Source organism: Phocoena sinus, chromosome 7 (assembly GCF_008692025.1).
Source record: "Phocoena sinus isolate mPhoSin1 chromosome 7, mPhoSin1.pri, whole genome shotgun sequence".
Lineage (NCBI taxonomy): Eukaryota > Metazoa > Chordata > Mammalia > Artiodactyla > Phocoenidae > Phocoena > Phocoena sinus.
In genome coordinates, this window is record NC_045769.1 from 26,848,376 (window position 1) to 26,873,564 (window position 25,189).

Sequence of the window (25,189 nt, forward strand, 5' to 3'; positions counted from 1 at the left end):
AGGGGTGGGATAGGGAGGGTGGGAGGGACGGAGACGCAACAGGGAGGGGATATGGGGATATATGTATATGTATGGCTGATTCACTTTGTTATAAAGCAGAAACTAACACACCACTGTAAAGTAGTTATACTCCAATAAAGATGTTAAAACAAACCAGACAAGCAACCCACGCTCAGGGTCGGCAGGGTCGTCTTTCCTTGGCTACCAGGAAGTCGGCCAGCTGTTCTTGCAGCGACCCTTCTCTTTAATAAACTCTATCTTCCTCACAAAAAAAAAAAAAAAAAAAAAAAAAGAACAGTTTAGATATACAAAAACGCCGCAGGGAAACGTTGAATCGTTTTGCGTTTAGAATCTTTCCATTGGTAAGATTCTAGAGAGGGGCGTGTCCCAACGCTCGGCGACACGCCACCCGCCGGGCCACAGGGGATCGCGGCTCCGGGCTCCGGAAGAGCGCCCAGGGCGCATTTACCAGAGCGGCTGCGCGACGTTTTTCCGGCGGGACTGCACGGAGGAAGGTCCTGGGGACAGTCCGCTGGCCTGGCGCCTGGCCTTGCGCGCTCGGAGTCACCGAGAAAACGAGTCCGTCGCCCCTGCCGCCCCTCGCTGTCCCAGCCATGGCCACACGCCTCCTCCGCAGGGCCCTACGCTTGTGGGGCGGCCGCTGTGCGCCGAGCGTGCCGCCGGCATCGAGGTGAGTGCCCGCCCCGTTTCAGCTGCGCCGCCGGGAGGCTGCATGGCAGGGCTGCGACACGCACACCGCTCCTGGGGGCTGGGAACCAGCCGGCGCGCGCTCAAGGGGCCGGCTGCATCGGCCCCCGGGACTTGGGCTGAGCTGTTGGGGCGAGAGAGGGTGGGAGAAAGGGCTGGGCCTCGCCCCTTGGCTCCCAGAACCTGGGTCGGACCCACTGGGGCGAGCGCGTGGGCGCCGGCCTAGCAGCTTCAACTTGGTGACAGCCGAAGGGGGGGGGGGGCGGGCGTCCCTGAATTCTCCCTCACTGGCCCCAATCCAACCCGTCTGGTTCTGAAGCCTGGGGTCGGCACCGTGAGTCTGCATTTCGAAGAGTTCCTGCGAGGCGAGGGCGGGGAGTCAGCCCTTGGCCACAGTTGCACGAGTTGGAGCTACGACCTTTGGCCCAGTTAGATCTGTGGCAAAAAGGCACCGCCCTATAGTGAACTTGGGAGCTGGTATTCCACCGCCTCCCAGATCTTGAGAAAAGCACTTGCAGCGACGCTGACCTAGAGAAGTGCCATGGAGAAGACATCCTGGAACAGGAAAGACCTGGCGACGGCCCGTTAGACGATGAAATTAACTTGAGATTTAACAAATCCTTTAATTAAGTAAATGCAGAGGAATTAATGGAGAGAGTTTCTAAGTGGCTCAGTGACTATTAAGGTAGTGTTTATAAGATCAAAAGCTTCCTGTACCGTCTGACACCTCAAATACAGTCATTGGATAAACAAGCTGGAAGCACCGAGGATTCCCTGTTTAATGAGAGTGACAGGATGGATAAATTAGCTCATGGCGGCCTTATGGTAACTCTAAGATGCTGTAGGAGCAGGAAACAAAACTGCTGCTCGTGAGGAGGGCTGGGAAGGCTTCACCGAGGAGTGACTTTACATTCGGATACACATACTTTTCTAAGCTCTTCCCCGAATTTCATAAGACAGTGATGCTCAAATTTTTTGGTATCAGGACTCCTTTGTGCTGTTAAAATTAGAGGACCTCCAAGATCTTTTGTTTATGTGAGTGTTATTTATGGACGTTGATGTCAATAGATATCTACAAAACTGGGAAGTTTTACAAATATTTAGTTTACATAAAAGTAACTCATTACATGTTAACATAAATAACATCTTTATGAAAAATAACTTTTCCAAAAAAAAAGTGAGATGAGTGACATTGTTTTACATTTTTGTAGATCCCTTAATGTCTGGCTTAATATTAGACAGTCTGATTTTCATACCTGCTTCTGCATTGTCAATTGTGATGTTATTTTGGTTGAAGTATAGGAAGAATATTGGAAAAAAGAGGACCTGAGGGACCCTCTGAATAGGTCAGAGACTCTAGTTTCATTATAACAGACTCTTAAACTTTAATGTGCATATGAATCACTTAGGAATGTTATTAAAATACAGTCGACCCTTGAACAGCATGTATTTGAATCGCGAGGGTCCACTTACATGGGAATTTTTTTCCATCGTAAATACTACAGTACTACACAATCCATGGTTGGTTGAATCTGAGGATGCAGAACCGTGCTTTGGAGGAAGCACAAATATGGAGGGCTGATGGTGGGGTATACATGGATTTTCAACTGCATGGAGGTTGGGCGTCCCTAACCCCTGTGTGTTTCAAGTGTCAAATGTACAGACTGATTCATTTGGCCTGGGATGAGGCCCAAAATTGTGTATTTATAACCAGCTCCCTACCTGAAGGTGCTGGCAGAGACTGTCTCCCTTTTATAATGTAAATGAGGTTTAAAAAATAATGATAATAATAATAATTAGAGCCTAGCCTGTTAGATGAGTAGCAGTTTAATGCTTTAGGAAAACAATGGACAATTTATTCAGTACAGATTTCCTGGTTTTTATGGGGAGAAAAAGGGCTGATTTATTTTGTACGGGTTCCTTAGTCTTGGCAAAAAATGGATATTCCAACAAACTTACTGCCAAGTGTTTTGATTTTCTTCTCTCTACATGTTCTCTCTTGAACACTTTTGACTGATCTGAAAATCTCTGTTCTTTCTGGCACTTCTTTCACTTTCCTTTGTCTTGGTGTGTTTTACTTAGAAATGTTCCAAAGATTTCTTTAATGTTACATGGGATATAAAATTTTAAGATCCAGGCAGACTTGGATATAAGTTCCACTCTATTATTTACTAATTATGTTGACAAATGATTCAGTGTCTTAGAGCTCCAGTTCCCTAGTCTCAGCACATTTTTTTCCTTGAGGAAAAATCCCAAGTATGGACCAATGTGTGCATTATAAAGAAATTGGAACGAGTCATTTCAATATAGGATGAAGTAGATTTTAGTCTCTTTTACTGTAACATTACAGTGGTGTGCAAGGCCCTTGCTCACTGTTGTATCCCAAGTTACCCGAATGGTTCCTAGTACATATTAGGCACTCAGAAAGTATTTTTTGGCTAAATGAATAAATAAGCTATTAAAAATGATGATTTGGCTGACAGAGTAGCAAACCAGAAAAACATGAAGATAAAAGGCAGACCAGCTATAAAAAATGTAATATTAAAAGTTCTCTGCTAAAGGTTACCACTTAAAAGACATTTCAGATTGTATTAACAAATAAAACTCAACTAAAAGTTGTATATAAAAGATAAGTCTAAAGCAAAATGACACAAAATACATATTAAGTGTATTAATCAGCTCAGGCTTCCATACCCAAATACTATAGACTGGATGGTTTAACAACAGAAATCTATTCCTCATAATTCTAGCGGCTGGATAGTTCAAGATCAAGGTGCTGGCCAGTTCATTTGCTGGTGAGAGCTCTCTTCCTGGCTTATAGATGGCCCCCTTCTCCCTATGTCCTCACTAGGCCTTTCCTTGTTGTGTGCACACAGAGCTATATCTCTCTCTTCCCATTCTTATAATGTAAGCCAAGCCTCTTTGTTTAGGACTCCACACTTATGACCTCATTTAACTGTAATTACCTCCTCAAAGCTATATCTCCAAATACCATTACATTGGGAGTTTGAGCTTCAACATGAATTGGGTTGGAGGAGGAGGCAGGCACAATTCAGTCCATTGCATTAAGGAAAGATATATAAACTGGAAAAAAATAATACATTTCAGGGGAAAAAAATTGAAATAGCCTAATTGCTAATAAACAAGACTGGGTCTTTTCTGGACTAAGAAGAAGAAGAGGAAGAGAAAGAAAAGGGAAGGAAAGGACAGGATAGGATCAGATCAGGTCAGGGTCCAACTAAGGAAGAGAGAAACCCAAAACAATATAATGCAAAACAGAAAAACATCTTTTGGCAATATTTATATATATGATAAAAAGTTTTTTTATATGTGAGCTTAAAAATGTACAAAGTGGTACACAGAGTTTCAAAATCTTTTCAGGCGTACCCCCGGCCGGGGCAGGGGGCGATCTGAAGACCACTGAACAAAAGGAACTACAGAGCAGTCTCTTTTTAAGCTTAATATGGGGGGTGGTGGGGTGCAGCGAGAGGAAAGGTCAGTTTCCAAAGATTTTGAATAATTCTGGAATAATCCCTACAGAGACTGGTGGGCACTTTGATTTTGCTTTACACCCGGATTGTAATGTGCAGTTTGCATCCTATACACCTGCCATTTGAAATTGTATGATTCTGGATAAACTATTAATGGGGGGGTTACATTATTTCAAAAATTGTACATTACATGAAAACTTATCAGTATTATTCTATTGTACTATTTGAATTTTACATTATTTAATCGGCATCACCATACAGTACTATTCTATATTCTACTTCAGCTCAAACATGTGATTATTTCTAGGCATGACATCCTCTTTAGGGATTTGGAAGTAAAGACTGAGTTGAATAAGGGTAAACTACTTCTTAGTCTCATCCAATCGAGATAGATCCTAAAGTGCTGCTGCTCAAATTTGAACCAGTTTGTCAAATTTCAGACTCTTTCCTTCATGTTGTTCAGTGACTTTTAATTTGGATGTGAAGAGTAACAATTCACTTAATTTTCTTAATGTATGTATATTTTTAAGATGTTCTCATTCTGGAGGGGAGGAACGTCTAGAAACTCCTTCTGCTAAAAAATTAACAGATATAGGAATTAGAAGAATCTTCTCTTCAGAACATGACATTTTCCGAGAAAGTGTAAGGAAGTTTTTTCAAGAAGAAGTGATTCCTCATCACGCAGAGTAAGTCGCACATTTTCTTTGAAAGTAGTGCACGTTAGAGGTCCAAGAAGGACCATTTCCTAGAATGCTCTTCGTTGTTCTCTAGAAAAAGTACTGTGTTCAGGGCTTTATTAACATTTTTACCACTCTTCAGTATAATACTGTAAGATTATGGGATTCTTAAACTACTTCAAAGCTTCTTAAATGAGTTTTAAAATATACAATTAAAAAATATGTTGACCTAATCGACTGCCAGTTTTTTCTCCCATAAAAAATGGGTTTATGGTCCACAGCCATGGTGATCTATGTGCAAGTCGCTGCTCAGCAAGGGAAGGAGAGCACTTTCATAGAAAGGAAAAGGAAGTTGGGAGGGCTAGAGTAAACAAAGAGTCCAGGGCTTTTCAATGACTGAGTCTTTCCTGGGAAAGAGGAATCTTTCTTTTACTTGTTGGGCCCTGTTATTGTCACAGGATATGAGAGCACCCCCTTTTTAATTACCTTAAATTAAGGGACCATTCCTGAACAAAATCATTCATAAATTCAAAATGTGGCCGTTTAAATAATATGAAAAATATTTTTCTGATTTTAACATGTTTGTTACTTGCAGATGGGAGAAAGCTGGAGAAGTGAGTAGGGAGCTTTGGGAAAAAGCTGGAAAACAAGGACTGCTTGGTGTCAATATTGCAGAGCGTCATGGTGGCATTGGGGGGGACTTGTACTCGTCAGCTGTTGTTTGGGAGGAGCAGTAAGTATGGAAGCATTTGAAGTTGAGTCTTGTTTCGTCAGTTCACTTTTCTGAGTGATGATTTTAAACTGTTTTCTAATCTTATAAGATTGAAAATCCTCTTTTAAGTTGTTAAAATAGGTGCTTCATTTCTAATTGACCCACGTGTCTGTTTCATACATGAGAACAAATGAAGATTTCAGTTGATAAATGGGCAAAAGTTTTGAACCAGCAATTCATCAAAAAAGAAATGAAAATAGGTTTTTTAGATGAAAAAAGTTTATCCTTACTACCAATCAGATGCAAATTAAATTAATCTGGAGGTATCATTTTGAGTACAAAAGTTAGTGAAAATTAAAAATCATAATAACCAGTGCTGACAAGGTTGCAGTGAAAGTGACGCATTCATATACTCTTGGTGACGTTATATATTGGAACAATAAATGCCTTGGAGATTAAAAGCATGGATACATAAAAAATGAAAGTATTTCTGCTCTTAAATATTGGGTTGGCCAAAAACTTTGTTTGTTTTTTTCCATAAGATGGCTCTAGTAGCACTTAGTTGTCTTCAACTTCATTCAAAACAATTTTGTTAGATTATATTGTGACAGCTGTCATATTAACATGCATTTAAAAAAAGACTTATTAAAATTGGTGAATTTTTGTGTAGCCATTTTAATATTGAAGGTGGAAGAAAAGAAGCAACATTTTTGGCATATTATGCTTTATTATTTCATGAAAGGTAAAAATGCAACTGAAGCACACAAAAAAAGATTTGTACAGTGTATGGAGAAGGTGTTTTGACTGATCGAATGTGTCAAAAGTGGTTTGCAAAGTTTCGTACTGGAGATTTCTCGCTGGATGATGCTCCCCGGTCGGATAAACCAGTTGAACTTGATAACGATCAAATTGAGACATTAGTTGAGAACAATCAATGTTATACCACCTGGGAGATAGCCGACATACTCAAAACATCCAAATCAAGGGTTGAAAATCATTTGCACGAGATAGCCTGATCCACCAGAGGGCAGACAGCGGAAGCAAGAACCACAATCCTGCAGCCTGTGGATCAAAAACCACGTTCACAGAAAGATAGACAAGATGAAAAGGCAGAGGGCTATGTACCAGATGAAGGAACAAGATAAAAACCCAGAAAAACAGCTAAATGAAGTGGAGATAGGCAACCTTCCAGTAAAAGAATTCAGAATAATGATAGTGAATATGACCCAGGACCTTGGAAAACCAATGGAGGCAAAGATCGAGAAGATGCAAGAAATGTTTAACAAAGATCTAGAAGAATTAAAGAACAAACAAACAGAGATGAACAATACAATAACTGAAATGAAAAATACACTAGAAGGAATCAGTAGCAGAATAACTGAGGGAGAAGAAAGGAAAAGTGACCTGGAAGAAAAAATAGTGGAATTCACTGCTGTGGAACAGAATAAAGAAAAAAGAATGAAAAGAAATGAAGACAGCCTAAGAGACCTCTGGGACAACATTAAACGCAACAACATTCGCATTATAGGGGTCCCAGAAGGAGAAGAGAGAGAGAAAGGACCCAAGAAAATATTTGAAGAGATTATAGTTGAAAACTTCCCTAACATGGGAAAGAAATAGCCACCCAAGTCCAGGAAGCGCAGAGAGTCCCACACAGGATAAACCCAAGGAGAAACATGCCGAGACACATAGTAATCAAATTGGCAAAAATTAAAGACAAACAAAAATTATTGAAAGCAGCAAGGGAAAAATGACCAATAACATACAAGGGAGCTCCCATAAGGTTAACAGCTGATTTCTCAGCAGAAACTCTAAAAGCCAGAAGGGAGTGGCATGATGTACTTTAAGTGATGAAAGGGAAAAAGCTACAACCAAGATTACTCTACCCAAGGATCTCATTCAGATTCAATGGAGAAATCAAAAGCTTTACAGACAAGCAAAAGCTAAGAGAATTCAGCACCAACATATCAGCTCTACAACAAATGCTAAAAGAACTTCTCTAAGTGGGAAACACCAGAGAGGAAAAGGACCTACAAAAACAAACCCCAAACAATTAAGAAAATGGTAATAGGAACATACATATTGATAATTACCTTAAATGTGAATAGATTAAATGCTCCAACCAAAAGACACAGGCTTACTGAATGGATACAAAAACAAGACCCACATATATGCTGTCTACAAGAGACCCACTTCAGACCTAGGGACACATACAGACTAAAAGTGAGGGGATGGAAAAAGATATTCCATGCAAATGGAAATCAAAAGAAAGCTGGAGTAGCTATACTCATCAGATAAAATAGACTTTAAAATAAAGACTATTACAAGGGACAAAGAAGGACACTACCTAACGGTCAAGGGATCAATCCAAGAAGAAGATATAACAGTTGTAAATATTTATGCACCCAACATAGGAGCACCTCAATACATAAGGCAACTGCTAAGAGCTCTAAAAGAGGAAATCGACAGTAACACAATAATAGTGGGGGACTTTAACACCACCCTTACACCAATGAACAGATCATCCAAACAGAAAATTAATAAGGAAACACAAGCTGTAAATGACACAATAGACCAGATAGATTTAATTGATATTTATAGGACATTCCATCCAAAAACAGCAGGATTACACTTTCTTCTCAAGTGCGCATGGAACATTCTCCAGGATAGATCACATCTTGGGTCACAAATCCAGCCTCAGTAAATTTAAGAAAATTGAAATCATATCAAGCATCTTTTCTGACCAAAATGCTATGAGATTAGAAATCAATTACAGGGGAAAAAACGTATAAAATGCAAACACATGGAGGCTAAACAATATGTTACTAAATAACCAAGAGATCAAAGAGGAAAGAAATCAAAGAGGAAATCAAAAAATACCTAGAGACAAATGACAATGAAAACATGACGATCCAAAACCTATGGGATGCAGCAAAAGCAGTTCTAAGTGGGAAGTTTGTAGCTTTACAAGCCTACTTCAAGAAACAAGAAAAATCTCAAATAAACTATCTAACCTTACAGCTAAAGTAACTAGAGAAAGAAGAACATCATAAAGATCAGAGCAGAAATAAATGAAATAGAAACAAGGAAAACAATAGTAAAGATCAATAAAACTAAAAGCTGGTTCTTTGAGAAGATAAACAAAATTGATAAACTATTAGCCAGAGTCATCAAGAAAAAGAGGGAGAGGACTCAAATCAATAAAATTAGAAATGAAAAAGGAGAAATTACAACAGACACCACAGAAATACAAAGCCTCCTAAGAGACTACTACAAGCAACTCTGCCAATAAAATGGACAACCTGGAAGACATGGAAAATTCTTAGAAAGGTATAACCTTCCAAGACTGAACCAGGAAGAAATAGAAAATATGAACAGACCAATCACAAGTAATGAAATTGAAACTGTGATTAAAAATCTTCCAACAAACAAAAGTCCAGGACCAGATGGCTTCACAGATGAATTCTATCCAACATTTAGAGAAGAGCTAAGACCCATCCTTCTCAAACTCTTCCAAAAAATTGTAGAGCAAGGAAAACCCCCAAACTCATTCTATGAGGCCACCATCACCCTGATACCAAAACCAGACAAAGATACTACAAAAAAAATTACAGACCAATATCACTGATGAATATAGATGCAAAAATCCTCAACAAAATACTAGCAAACAGAATCCAACAATACATTAAAAGGATCATACACCATGATCCAGTGGGATTTAAGCCAGGGATGCAAGTATTCTTCAATATACGCAAATCAATCAATGTGATACACCATATTAACAAATAGAAGAAGAAAAATCATAAGATCATCTCAATAGATGCAGAAAAAGCTTTTGACAAAGTTCAACACCCATTTATGATAAAAACTCTCCAGAAAGTGGGCATAGAGGGAACCTGCCTCGACATAATAAAGGCCATATAGGACAAACCCACAGCAAACATCATTCTCAATGGTGAAAAACTGAAGGCATTTGCTCTAAGATCAGGAACAAGACAAGGATGTCCACTCTCGCCACTATTATTCAACATAGTTTTGGAGGTCCTAGCCACGGCAATCAGAGAAGAAAAAGAAATAAAAGGAATCGAAATTGGAAAAGAAGAAGTAAAACTGTCACTGTTTGCAGATGTCATGATTCTATTCATAGAGAATCTGAAAGAGGCCACCAGAAAACTACTAGAGCTAATCACTGAATTTGGTAAAGTAGCAGGATACAAAATTAATGCACAGAAATCTCTTGTATTCCTATACACTAATGATGAAACATCTGAAAGAGAAATTAAGGAAACACTCCCATATACCATTGCAACAAGAAGAATAAAATACCTAGGAATAAACCTAACTAGGCAGACAAAAGACCTGTATGCAGAAAACTATAAAACACTGATGAAAGAAATTAAAGATGATACCAACCGATGGAGAGATATACCATGTTCTTAGATTGGAAGAATCAATATTGTGAAAATGACTCTACTACCCAAAGCAATCTACAGATTCAATGCAATCCCTATCAAATTACCAATGGCATTTTTTACAGAACTAGAACAAAATACCTTAAAATTTGTATGGAGACACAAAAGACCCCGAATAGCCAAAGCGGCCTTGAGGGAACAAAATGGAGCTGTAGGAATCAGACTCCCTGACTTCAGACAACAGTACAAAGCTACAGTAATCAAGACAATATGGTAGTGGCACAAAAACAGAAACACAGATCAATAGAACAAGATAGAAAGCCCAGAGATAAACCCCCGCACCTATGGTCAACTAATCTATGACAAAGGAGGCAAGGATATAAAATGGAGAAAAGACAGTCTCTTCAATAAGTGGTGTTGGGAAAACTGGGCAGCTACATGTAAAAGAGTGAAATTAATACACCACACACAAAAATAAACTCAAAATGGATTAGAGACCTAAATGTAAGACCGGGCACTATAAAACTCTTAGAGGAAAACATAGGAAGAACACTCTTTGACATAAATCACAGCAAGATCTTTTTTGATCCACCTCCTAGAGTAATGGAAATAAATACAAAAATAAACAAATGGGACCTAATGAAACTTCAAAGCTTTTGCACAGCAAAGGAAACCATAAACAAGATGAAAACACAACCCTCAGAATGGGAGAAAATATTTGCAAATGAATCATCGGACAAAGGATTAATCTCCAAAATATATAAACAGCTCATGCAGCTCAATATTAAAAAAACAAACAACCCAATCCAAAAAATGGGCAGAAGACCTAAATAGACATTTGTCCAAAGAAGACATACAGATGGCCAAGAAGTACATGAAGAGCTGCTCAACGTCACTAATTATTAGAGCAATGCAAATCAAAACTACAATGTGGTATCACCTCACAGCAGTTAGAATGGGCATCATCAGAAAATCTACAAACAACAAATTCTGGAGAGGGTGTGGAGAAAAGGGAACCATCTTGCACTATTGGTGGGAATGTAAGTTGATACAGCCACTATGGAGAACAGCATGGAGGTTCCTTAAGGAACTAAAAATAGAATTACCATATGACCCAGCAACCCCACTACTGGGGTGGTGGGACGAATTGGGCGATTGGGATTGACATGTATACACTGATGTGTATAAAATGGATAACTAATAAGAAAAAAAAAATAGATTAAAGCCGAGTGGAAATGTAAAGAAAATTCCTAGAAAAAAGAAAAATCATTTGCACCAGCTTGCTTATGTTAATCACTTTGATGTCTGGGTTCCACGTAAGTTAAGCAAAAAAAACCTTCTTGACCATATTTCTTCATGTGATTCTCTACCTAGACGTAATGAAAACATTCCGTTTTCAAAACAAATTGTGATGGGCGATGAAAAGTGGACACTGTACAATAATGTGGAACGGAAGTGATCATGGGGCAAGCAAAATGAACCACTATGAACCACACCAAAGGCCAGTCTTCATCCAAGGAAGGTGATGTTGTGTATATGGTTGGATTGAAAGGGAGTCATCTATTATGAGCTCCTCCCGGAAAACCGAACAATTAATTCCAACAAGTACTGCTCCCAGTTAGACCAACTGAAAGCAGCACTGGACAAAAAGTGTCCAGAATTAGTTAAGAGAAAACGCATAATCTTCCATCAGGATAACACAAGACCGCGTGTTTCTTTGATGACCAGGCAAGAACTTTTACAGATTGGCTGGGAAGTTCTGATTCCTCCGCCGTATTCACCAGACATTGCACCTTCGATTTCCATTTATTTAGGTCTTTACAAAATTCTCTTAATGGAAAAAAAATTCAATTCCTTGGAAGACTGTAAAAGGCACCTGGAACAGTTCTTTGCTCAAAAAGATAAAAAGTTTTGGGAAGATGGAATTATGAAGTTGCCTGAAAAATGGCAGAAGGTAATGGAACAAAAGGGTGAATACATTGTTCAATAGAGTTCATGGTGAAAATGAAAAATTTATCTTTTATTTTTACTTAAAAACCAAAGGAACCTTTTGCCAACCCAATATAAAAAATAATATCTATGTACAAACATCATTGCCATGTTAGATCATAATCCCCCAAGTTTGGAAGCAATCTAAATGTCCAGCAGTAGGACAATAAAAAAGTATATTGTAGTACAGAAGCAGTTTGTAATATTTTGCAGCTATTTATTGTGATAAATTTTGTAAGTACAAAATTTATACCATGACTGCAGTTATATGAGAATACGTATATCCTTATGGCAAAGGTCATTTGCTAAAATGAAAATAGTTACTATGTTAGGGTAATACAGTTATAGGTGGTAAATTTTTTTAAATGTTTTATCTTTTATTTCATTACATACGTGATCATTGAGCTCTGCTAGAGCACTGTTACTATGTTAGAGCCAGAAATTAAAAGGTTAGTAAAAAAAAAAAGAGAGAAAACCTTCAGAAACTTCATAGGTTTGCGAGGAGACAATCTATTACCACATAATGTGATAGGACCTTTAGTACTTTGTTGTTCTTTTCTAACTGAGAAATCAAAGAACTAAAAAGAGAACAAAATAACTACGTTGTGCCTTAAACTGTCTTCTCTTTTTTCTTTCTAAGAGCGTATTCGAATTGCACAGGCCCAGGTTTTAGTCTTCATTCGGATATTGTCATGCCCTATATCGCAAACTATGGCTCAGAAGAACAGATTAAGCACTTCATCCCCCAGATGACTGCAGGGAAATGTATTGGTGCCATAGCAATGACAGAGCCTGGGGCTGGAAGGTAAATCAACATTTGGTTGGTTTTGAAATGCTGGAAGCAATGCCTTAACAGCAAATGTTTTCTCAGTACCTGCTTTATACAACACTCTGAGTGATATGCTAAGACAGATACAAAGATGAACACATTGTCATTTCCAACCTTAGGTAACTTCAAATTCCAGTAGGAAAATAAGGCCTTATCATATACAAATAACAACACAGCAGATTGTATTTTATGTTGTATGTGAGATATTAACATAGTGTGATGTAAATAAAATGTTAGAATATGTGTTGAATTTGGGGCACGTTGAATTTTAGATGTGATGTGACATTTCACATGGAAATGTCCAGCAGGCTATTAAAAATATGGATTTGGAAGTCTGGATACAGGCTGGGGGTGGCAATAGGCTTTAAAACGATTCATAGATAAGAAAGAATTGAAGCAATGGAAATGAATAAATCATTTAGTCATTTGATGGTTACTTAATAAGTGCCTTCCGTGTGCCAGGTATACAGTGGTAATCAAATCAGATGTGGTCTGTGTGCTTGTTGAGGAGAAAGACAAGAAACACGTAAACAAATATATTTAAATTATGATAAGTACTATGAAGGAAACAAGGTGCTGTGTTAGAGACTCATGGTGCATGTGTGTTTGGTGGGGAAGGGAAAAACTCATATTTAGATATGACTGCTAGGGAAGACCTATAAAAAGTGGTTATATTTAAACTGAGATCTGACCATTGAGAAATTTGCAAGAGCAGCCATGTGGTGGGACCTGATCCTCAAGGGGTAAAGTGAAAGGATGAAAAGGAGACCAAGAAGGAAACCTTGGGCATTGCATTCCATTTGGAACTGTACAGAAGATGTAGTGACAGAGACAGTAGGATTGAGTTTGAAGGAAATCTAGACAACTGCTATTTCATGAGCTTGAGGGGAAGTGAGTTTGAAAAGGCAGTAGGAGAGGAGTGAGAAGTTAGTAATGTCAAGGCCACAGAGATGTTGAGAATTGAGAAAGAGTCATGGCAGCCAGTGGTGATCTTTTGGTTGTGATTTCAGGAGAGAGGAGAGGCAGAAGTTACTTTTGAAGGGAGTGAGATGGGTATTGAGAAAACAGAGGCAGAAAAGACAGACTGATTTTTTTCAGAGTTGTGTGTTATATGGCGAAAGAAAGTGTAGAGAGGGGACAGTAATTTGACAAGCCAGCATGGTCAGGGAAATGGCTTATGTTGAAGAGAGCAGTGACTAACAGGCCAATGGGAAACAGGCAGTGCAGAGGAAGAACTTACAGATGTGGCAGAAGCAGTAATTGAAAATTCAAGACTTGTTTCTGCAAGATCAGGCCCTGATATTTTAAAATTTTTGTCGGTGCTGTTTATATATATGGTTGCGGTGCGGCGTGCAGGATCTTAGTTCCCCGACCAGGAATCGAACCTGCACCCCCTGCAGTGGAAGTGCAGAGTCTTAACCACTGGACGGCCAGGGAAGTCCCAGTGCTGCTTATTTTTAAATGTCTTAGTATGCCATAGGGTTACTTGGCAATTTGCTTAAATTGTACTTATCTTTCCCAGATATAAATCTATAATTAAAGGCCAATATAGAAATTTAATTTTGCCAAGATAAAAAGGTTTTGTTGGGAATTCCCAGTGGTTAGGACTCTGTGCTCTCACTGCCAGCGGCCTGGGTTCAATCCCTGGTCAGGGAACTAAGATCCCACAAGCTGCACGGTGAGGCCAAAAAAAAAAGCTGTGTTTACTTTTTTGCCTAAAAATGTGACCTGAAAGAAGTAGGAATTTAATCTTCTTCCTTTGCTTTTAAGATAACTCTCTAAGATAACTGGCCTAATGACCAATATTCTGATTGCATCTTATTAGCTCACGATCAGTATGTTTTAGTTCCAACCCACTGTATGTCAGCGCTCACCTAAAGGCAAAAGTATCAGTGAGAGATCTTGATTTATCCCCAACTTAAACACATACCCACAAAGGCTTGCTTGATTTGTGTTTTCTTGAAAATTCTCTGTGCTTCTATAACAAATTACACAAACTGGGTGGCTTAAAACAACAGAACTTTATTCTCTCACGGTTCTGAAGGCCGGAAGTCCAAACTTGGTATCAGTGGTCCCAAATCAAGGTATCAGCAAGGCCACAGTCCCTCCAGAGGTTCTAAGGGAGAATCCATTCCTTGATTCTTCCATCTCCTGGGGGCTGCCGACACTCCTTGCTTTGTGGCATCATGACTCCAATCTCTGCCTCTGTGGCCATGTTGTAATGTCCCTCTTTAGTCTGTGTAATCTCCCTCTGCCTCTCTCTCACAAGGACACTTGTGATTGCATCAAGGACCCATCTAGATAATCCAGAATTATCTTCCCATCTCAAAGTCCTAAATTAATCACATCTGCAAGACCCTTTTTCCATATAAGGTAACACTTAACAGGTTCCAGAGGTTAGGACCTGCTATCTCTAAGGGTCATTATTCAGCATGATACAGAGAGTGATAAAGTGCCATGGGGTATATAATACAAAGTCCATGTACAAAAAGGAGAATCAGAAGATTTTCACAAAATAAGTGATGTGGACTATTTAATATATGATGCTGTTCATTGTAGGATATCTTTGAAAATTGGAAGTGGAAACTACCTAAATCTTCAACAATAGCAGATTGCTTTAAAAGATTCATGATGAATCCAATGCATTTGGTTTCAGGTCCCTTCCCTGATCTTTGGTCATGATTGAGTTTGTCAATGTCCCCCTTAATTTCTAGTTTCAGAAATCATACTGTATTACTTTACAGTGTATAAGAGAAGGATATCAGATATCTACCCCCTTGAGTTCTAAGTGGTTGTATCACCATGGCATGAGATCTAGAAAGGCATGAGGTAGTAGTCACAAATGGGGCAGTTCATAGGACCTATGGAAGCCCTGGAATGTGTTTAATTTGGTTAATCTATTTAATTGAAAAACAAACCTTGAATCAACTTTAAAAGCCAGAAAAATGTACGTAAACATCCATATTCCTGGATTTTCTTGAAAATTTGGAACATCTGACAATACTATGTTTTTCTTATTTCTGATTCCTTATTCCTATTGGCTGGGACATAGCCCTTTAGATGGGATATGAGCTCTCCAGTCTTTTAGATGCACCACCACTTCCAGTTGTCTCCCTGAAACCATCTATTATTGAATCCTACCTGCTGGATTTCCTACTGTAAAGAAATCTCTCTTAAATCTCTCTTAAAAGATAAATGAAGAAGGCTGTCAATGTTTCCAAAAAGTGAGACGGAATACTTGTTTGTGGAAATAAATAATATTCTTGTGTGTTTAAAAATATATATCATAACAGTAGTTCATATGATGAAATTCTATGCCACTACTAAAAGTTTTCTTATAGAAAAACGTTAGATATTATTAAAAGATCAGGATCATATGTATGGTTCCAATTTTATAAAAATACATATATCTGTGTATCTGTTTCCATAGAAAAATACTGGAAGGTTGTATTTTTTAAATGTTTATTACAGAAGGTAAAACTGTTTTTTTTAATTTTTTCATTTTTCTCCTTTGTCTTGAATATTGCCTGTATTTTTCATATTAAATTATGAATATTTGTTTAGTTTATATCTAGAAAAATAACCTATTCTACTTGTAGAGCAGGCTTGTTAGAGGACGTAGCATTTGAGACATAGTCATTTTTTATTTTTTTTTTTTGGCCATGCTGCTACGTGGCTTGTGGGATCTTAGTTCCCTGACTAGGGATTGAACCTGGGCCCTCAGCAGTGAAAGCATGAAGTCCTAACCACTGGACCACCAGGGAATTTCCGACATAGTCTTTTAAATAGCTAAGCTTTTGAACAGTAGAGATAGGGGAAGGAACCAAAGTGAACAAAGGCAGGAAAGGTACATGGGCAAATAATCTGAGGTATATAGTAGGCATTGAAATGTCTTCTGAGTCCAGTTTGAGGGTCTTGGAAGCTAGTTGGGCCTTGTTATGCTCTATAAAATCTGGTTAGTCTATGTAATCTCAATCAAATATTCATTTGTATAAATAGTTTAGCATATGTCAGACATGACTTTTCAGTGCATTTGTGTGAACGTTCCTAATATTAGTTAAATGTCAATTTTTATAATGGTGTAACCAGTTTGAATTATCACAATAGATACATACTTACATAACATTTGCATAGTTCATTTATTACCAATTAATGAATTTTTTATCCTCTCAATTATAGTGATTTGCAAGGAGTGAGAACCAATGCCAGAAAGGATGGAAGTGACTGGATTCTCAATGGAAGCAAGGTGTGTAAAGATGGGCTTCCATAGCCCTCCTCCCCGAAGTCATGCTGTGGGTAACAAAGCCTCAAAGACTACTCATCATTGAGTCTCTCAGATCTAGGGACTCACACAGGAATTGAGTTTACTTGAGTTGGCACAGGAATTGAACTGCTTTGTTTTGGAGACAGTAAAAATTGTACAACATTTATGTTACGTGAGATCTATTCCTCTTCTATGTTCCTTTTGCATGCCCCCTCACTAATATGAAAAACGTTTTAGCTTCCAAACAGCCCTTATCAAACCAGAAAAGGAAAAGGTGAGGTTCACATTGTCCAAATAGGGGACAAAGAGTTAATAGTTAATGAATTTGATGTTGGTAAGAAGTGGAAGAAAAGACTTATAAATAAATATCAAGAAGAGTTTCAAAAGATTTTAGGAAAGATATTTCTGATGGAATTTGAGAGCCCTTCAACGCTTCTGAGCCTCACATCAACCCACTGATAAGATTGGAGAGCACCTCTGATTAAGGTTACAGACAGGCTCAGAAGTAAATATATCCTTCAGAATCTAATATCACTGATGGCAGAGGTTTTTGTTTACCTAAAACTGTGTCTGGTATACACTCAGTAACTATTTGTTGTTGACTGAATATTAAGTGAAGAAAAGATATTCATTGTCTACACTAAGGAAATCTTGCTAAAAATGTTTCAAAGCCTGGTGAAGAGCTAATTTTTGTTTTTATTCCTTCAACGTTTAAAAAATATTTCTTATTAGTTTTAGACTAATACCTTTGCATTTGCAAAATCACAAGCTTGAATGTTGTGACACTTAAATTGCTATGAAATTTTCTAAACAGTCACTTTCCGTACTTACATTGTTAAGGACTAATAACAGTTTGTGGACTGACAAACTGTTCATCAGTCTGATGAATACGTTTTGAGTAGCCCAATTCTAAAGACCATTCCATTATCTAGTTTCATAGTTATTATACAGAAAAACAATGTCTGTGATGTCAAATAAATTTGGAAAACATGCTCTACTTCTCACTTTCTGAGAGGCTGATACGCATCATGAACTTCTAAGAGTTGGATATAGTATGTCTTTTGCCCTAGGAAATTCTCTTTTTATAGACTTATCTTGAGTTACTGTTGTTTTTCAAATATACTTTATGAAATATTCATCTACATTATTCATACTAAGGATTATAATAAAGCACTAACTGTGATATATAGTCAATTAACTCTTTGCACACAGAAGGGCTTGTTTTGACAGAATAGGGTATTTGGTCAAAAGTGAAATGGGAACCACGCTCTTCTATGACTCCAGCTTTAGAAAGGCCCAGCAGGCCCAGTCTGCTCAATTAGACTCTTCAGTGGGAACCACCCAGGAAAGTACCTCTGATTTTCAAAAATTCTGTTAGGAAAAACAAAAACTTTAGAGGAAGCAAAAGTAAAAGAATGAGTAAGTAAATATACTACATCAATAAGATGATCTAATATGCACCCATTAAAGCATCAACACAAAATTTTTAGTGGTATAGGAAAATAATTATATTAAGTGAAAAGACGATACTAACATTTAAGTGAAGTATGCATATAAAATGTAAATATAGAATAATTTCAACTATATTAAAAGAAAAAAAGACCAGAAAGGAAGTTCACAATGATATTTATATGATGGACTCATGGAAGATTTTTTTTTTCCCTTTTTCTTTATAACACTTTTTCTTTATGTACTGTCTACACAACATCTACAAAGAGCGTATGGCATAGGCATTCAATACTAAAAAATAAAATAAAAATAAAAAAAATATTGACCTCACTAGGGTTAATCTCAGCCCTGTTAAAAGTTTTGACTGTCATAATTAGGAAAGAAATCAAGAAAGCCCTTTCTTACAAAGAGAATTCTCTTATAATTTTATTAGGAAAGAGGATCAGTCATGGTAGAAATACTCACATTAGATATTAGTAACATAAAGGTACTAATTCCTAAACAAACAAAAAAGCACTATTTCAGCAATTCAACTGTGGCAACTACACAAATGGTCATTATTATCTTAGACAGTTAGGAAATTGGGAGACCTGAATGGTTTTTGAGGAAAAGAGTGGTGTAATGGAGAAACACTGTAGAAAAAATTTTTACCATGATTTTTTTTTTGTTTTTGGCCCGCTGTGTGGCATGCGGGATCTTAGTTCCCTGATCAGGGATCACACCTGTGCCCCTGAAGTGGAAGAGCAGAGTCCTAACCACTGGACCGCCAGGGAATTCCCTAGAATTATTTTTGAGGAATATATTTTTCTCATTTATTCAACAAACATCCTTGAAGGCCTACTATATGCCAAATACTATACTAAGCACTGAGGATAGATATATGAATAGGAAATAGTCCCCGCCCTCAAGGAGCTCCTAGTACAGAGAGATGTTGAGAGTCTTTTATTATTGTGTCACTTACAACCATACCATCATCATTGCCTTCATTTGCTGTCATGTAGATAACACTAACATCATTGGCCCACTTCCCATTATTTGTAAGAATCAGTGCTCTGGATTTTAGAGCATAAATCTTATTATAAAGGACATGGATGGTAGGTGATGAGAGTAACCAACACCATTTTAGACCTGTACTATTTCAAAGGGACAGAGACAAAATTAGATCATTTGAATCTAGCTTGGAAAATGCTAAGATGATGGTAAATTCAGGATGCTATGGGAACACTTAACCCAGCTTGGGGAATTTGGAAAGACGTTTTGTTTTTGTTTTTTTCAGCCGCGCTGCGTGGCTTGCAGGATCTTAGTTCCCTGACCAGGGATTAACCTGCGCCCTCGGCAGTGAAAGCGTGGAGTCCTAACCACTGGACCGCCAGGGAATTCCCTGGAAAGACTTTTTGGAAGAGGTGATGTCTGAACTTTGTCCAGGTTGAGTAGGATTCATTGTAGCAGAGTTGGGAAAGAGCCCCCCAAGTAGAGGAAACAAGATTTCCAAAGACCCATAGATGAGGAAGAACTTAGAATATGGGGGACAGCAAGTAATGCAGTAGAGTTAATCTACAGAAAACAAGTGAGGGGAAAATTGGATAAGAGATAAGGCAGGAATGTAAGCTAGTGCCAATTTGTGATGAGTTTTATATGCCCTGCTAAGATTTAGAATTTATCCTGAAGCTATGATGAGGTATTCAAAAATTTTCAGATGTGAAAGTAGTATGATTAGGTTGCATTTTTGAAAGATCCCTCTGACATCATGATGGATAATAGAGTTGCACAGAGATCAGTTGTAGGAACTTAACCAGGAAATGATGAGGCCCAAAATAAGGTAATGGCAATAGAAGTGAAAGGAAGTGACTGGATTTAAAAAGTGTTGAAATGGGTTAGAGAGAACTAGATGTCAAATTGAATATGAAGCAGGATAATAATGTGATTTACTGACACAGGGAAAATAGATTGATACTCAAGATTAAATAGGAGTAGGGGTGATTAAATAGGAGTAGGGTATTCCTTGAGTCATCAGGTGGAACTATCCAGAAGCAGGTGTGTATACAGGTCTGGAACCTAGCAAGAAATTTGGCTTCCATAAAGATTTGGAGTCATCAGCATATGGATAGCAACTAAAGCCATGGAAAGTGGCTGAGAGGACCCAGGAAAGATACAGAGTGAAAAGATAATTATTCATATTTGCTCTGTGTATATTTGTTTTCTGAATAAATATTATCTGATAAACTAATATCTCTGTTATTTTATCCCTTCTTAATCAGCATCTTCTTTATTTAGGCCATTTGGAAAGAGGTAGGCCATCCATCATGAAATTGAAACTATGCCTTTTCAAAAACTGATAAATCCGAAAGTACAAATACTTTAATAGTATCGTGCCATTCAAAGGAGATTCTGTTTTCTCACCTGAAACTTCTTTCTAAAATATGGTTTATCATTTTTATAGACAATTTTGTTTTAATTGGAAAAGAACATAATAATGTTAATTATTATTATTATTTACAATACTAATAGTGGGAAGAAAATGAATAGAGTTCATTCTTTGAAGCATTGGATAATTTCCCCCTACTCTTTACTAGCCTCATGTATGAATAATCAACACTGCAGATATTCAGAGAGAGTACAGAGAGAGGTATGAAGCATGTTTTGTCCGGTTTAGTCTTCTTGAGTATACTTTCCCCTGATCATGATTTACACATGGACCTGAGTTATTGTGGAGCATCTCAGTATACTTGGGGTTTTTCAGGTATTCATCACTAATGGGTGGCTAAGTGACGTTGTGATCGTAGTGGCAGTCACAAATCGTGACGCTCGCTCTCCTGCCCATGGCATTAGCCTTTTTCTGGTGGAAAATGGAATGAAAGGATTTGTCAAGGGACGAAAGCTACATAAAATGGGACTAAAAGCCCAGGTAAGTCATAATGTAAATTTGTTTTCATAATATAAATCATTTATAAATATAATTCATATTTATTATTCATAAATAATTGAGTTTACTCAATTATGCTTTATATATGGAACTACATATAGCACAATCATACCTTCCTTCCTATGCTGGATTCTTAAAATATGCTTTTCAGGGCTTCCCTGGTGGCGCAGTGGTTGAGGGTCCGCCTGCCGATGCAGGGGACGCGGGTTCGTGCCCCGGACCGGGAGGATCCCACATGCCGCGGAGCGGCTGGGCCCGTGAGCCATGGCCGCTGGGCCTGCGCGTCCGGAGCCTGTGCCCCGCGGCGGGAGAGGCCACAACAGTGAGAGGCCCGCATACCGCAAAAAAAAAAAAAAAATATGCTTTTCAGAAATGATTATGGAAATTTATTCCACTGTTTATGCAACTGTGGTCAGCAATTGAAGTGAATCAGGGTATTTTGAAAATCTGCTTTAGAAAATTAACTGCATGATAATACCCTCTATTTTTGAAATTGAAGAAAATTATGAACTAAGAACAGAAAATATTTTTTCTACTATTTGGTAATTTTTCATTACCAAAAAGAAAAACATGTTTTACTTGATATGCATTAGGAATCCTTAGTCCTCAGTACCTGCAGAATTGGACGGTATTAGAGCTAGAATGACAGTGTATTGCAGTGGGAAGGCCGCTTTTGGAATCAGATAGACCTGGGTTTGAATCCCTGGTTTACCACTTACCAGTTGTGATCATTAACCACTCCAACTTGGCTTCCAGTTTGTTTTGTTTTTGTTTTTTCAATGGAAATAATAATCACCTCATCAGGTTATTGGGAGATTTCAGTGAGATAATTCTGTATTCAATTGTATGATCTCTTAGGACACTGCAGAATTATTCTTTGAAGATGTACGTTTGCCAGCGCGTGCCCTACTTGGAGAAGAGAATAAAGGCTTCTATTACCTCATGCAAGAGCTTCCACAGGTCAGAAGTATTAAAGAGTCTGTCTTTTGATTAGATAATGGACTGGAATAGAATAATATAGAACTATATAAATCCATGCATACAAAACTTGTGATATAGCCAGTCATTTGAGTATAACTTGAAGTTGTAAAAAAATATATATGACTTTTTTAGGCTGGACATGTGAATAACTGAACTCAGGGATATCCAATCAAAGCTTATAAGTGAATCAGGAAAATAAGATTTTCAGTTCTATTCCTTCTTGGAATGATTTTAGTGTCTTAACTACAAATCAAGAATTTTTAGCCCTTTGTAATGAAATATCAGCCAAAATATTTACCAGGTTTTTTTTTTGGGGGGGGGGGTTGTTCTTTTTTAATAATACCTGGGAATCAAAGAAAGCTGTTAAGTTCAGACTAAAAAGTTTTAGCCACATAGGGTCAGCCCTCACTTCCGTGTTTTTTGGAGTGTCAGCATAAGAGGATGCATCTGTCTGGTGACAATCACAGCATGCAGTAAACATGAAATGGGACAAGGACTAGGGTCACTGGCACAGAATAGAATATGAAAATCACCAGCAAGATGGAATTAAACTGACTATGGATGCTTTGCACTAATTCAACCTATGCCCTTTAAAAATGTTGATTTCCTTAGGTATATTAGATGTGTGGTATGCAGAGATCAATAAATAAAAATCGACAACTTTGGAATTTCTTTTCCCATAGATGAGTAAAGAGAAGAGGAAAATAAATTACTTATATACCTATATAAAGACAGTCATTCATAAAAATAAAATTTTTTTTAGAGACATATATGTGTCAAAATAGTCTTAGAACTCTCAGGGGGAGTCTTTTCTTATAAAGAGTTAAGAAATAATCTTTAGGAGTTTTATAAAGATTATGCAATTTATTTTCATTGAAATCATGTGAAAATCACTTGTGTAATTAGAATAATGTTCAAGACCTAATTTTGGGGTTATAGGAAAGGCTACTGATTGCTGAGTTGGCAGTTTCAGCCAGTGAATTCATGTTTGAAGAAACCAGGAACTACGTTAAACAAAGAAAAGCTTTTGGGAAAACAATCGCACATATACAGGTAAGCTTGTCATTAGTATTAGATAGTATCAGTTTACTCATCTGAAATGGGTCTAGGCTAAACATGAATATGGAGTAATTTTCATACAGGTGGTATCGACTGAAAAAATATGCACAACTTAAAAGTTGAGAATTGTGTTTTATTTGGTGCACAGCACTAAGCATGTAAGCACGAAATACAGCCTCTCAGATAGCTCTGAGGGACAGTTCCAAAGCGGTAAGGGAGGAGCCAGGGTACATAGGAGTCTTGCAACAGAAACCAGGTGGTCGGAACAGCAAAAGATCACTGTTAATTAAAGAAAACCAGGCTTCTCAAAGTAATGAATGAATCACTTTTCTATGTATGGGAAGATCCAAGAGTCTGTGCTCATTGAAATGACTCCTCTGATATGCACCTTAACTATCTAGGGCCAGTATCCTGCTTTTCTCCATCCTGACTCCCCTCAGGGTGCACATTTGGGGGCTGCTGCAGTGGCTGCTGGCTTGATGGCTGCAACATCCATTGTTTATCTATGTGGCAGGCAACATTTTTCATCCACGGTGACATTAGAATCCATGGAAGTGGGTGAGATCACTTAGGGAGAGAGTAGAGATTAAGACAAAAGAGATCCTAGGACAGAGTCCTGAGAAAAAAATTCCAAGATTTAAAGGTAGAATAGGAAACTAAGAGCCTACAAAGAAAACTGAGACAGCTAGAAAGGAGAAAGCAAATCGGGCAAGTATTGTTATAGAAGCCAAGAGAAAAGAGGATTTCAAATGGATGGAAGCTACTTAGAGGGAAAATGAGATGAAGGTCAAAGAGTGCCCATTGGACATAATGATATGGAGGTTATTTCATAAGAGCCATTAATGGACTGGTGTGGTGCCAGACCCCAGTGAGTAGAGCAGTGAATGGAGATGAGGAAGTCAAGATACTGATGAGAGGCAACTCTTTCCTGAGTTTGGCTGTGAGGTAGCTGAGAGAAAGGATGGTAACTAGAAGGCAAGAAGAGGAGGGTGAGGAGGGAGGGAGGGAAATATCTGGAGATCAAGTGAAATATTTGGAGATTATTAATTTTTGTTATTATTATTAGGATGAGAATGCTAGAGCATATTTTAATACCTAGACAAAGGATTTAGTAAAGAGGGAAAGATTGTAGGTATGGAGAGCATAATTAACTGCATATGATCTTTGAGACAGTGTGAAGGTGTGGATGCCAAAGTTTCAATACATGGAAAGATAGGCCTTCCCATCCTGACAGGAGAGGAGTTTCCTCCACTGAAACAGGAAGGAAGGAGGAAAGGATGAGCAAGAGTTCAGCTTCGTTGGTAGAAAATTGCAAAAGCTCTCTTCCAGAGACTTCCGTATCTTTCCTTATCAGTAGGGAAGAAAGAGATGTGAGTGAATGGGGCATGGAGGTAAGGAAGGTTTGAAATACCTTCTTCAGAGTGAGAGACTGAACTAACTAGAGACACTTACAGTAAGCTTCCTGGCAGTATTGAGGACCCAAATCAGGTTAGTGATCATGCACTTATAGCGGAACCTCCTGCTTTTTTGTGTATTAGCTTTACTAAAAGGGTTTTGCTCCCCAGGTTCAAGCACAGAGAAGGTGGATGATTGTGTTTAAACTTCCTGGGTTTTGCCAAGAAGTTTAAGTTATTTGCAGAAGAACTCAGTATATGGTAGCCATAATCACTAAAATATCAATCAAATTTTAGACCC

The 25,189-nt window shown here is 38.0% G+C and overlaps 1 protein-coding gene across 1 annotated transcript in view; it reads left to right on the top strand.

Moving 5' to 3' along the window:
• The first annotated feature begins 391 nt into the window (after positions 1 to 391).
• Positions 392 to 25,189, top strand: part of ACADL (acyl-CoA dehydrogenase long chain) — a 38,751-nt gene continuing 13,953 nt past the window's right edge. The window contains exons 1-8 of the mRNA XM_032637547.1: positions 392 to 691; positions 4,730 to 4,885; positions 5,472 to 5,609; positions 12,630 to 12,794; positions 16,998 to 17,064; positions 21,272 to 21,436; positions 22,313 to 22,414; positions 23,375 to 23,488. Of these exons, the coding sequence (XP_032493438.1) occupies positions 615 to 691; positions 4,730 to 4,885; positions 5,472 to 5,609; positions 12,630 to 12,794; positions 16,998 to 17,064; positions 21,272 to 21,436; positions 22,313 to 22,414; positions 23,375 to 23,488 (984 nt within the window). The 5' untranslated portion in view covers positions 392 to 614. The remainder of the gene's footprint in view (positions 692 to 4,729; positions 4,886 to 5,471; positions 5,610 to 12,629; positions 12,795 to 16,997; positions 17,065 to 21,271; positions 21,437 to 22,312; positions 22,415 to 23,374; positions 23,489 to 25,189) is intronic.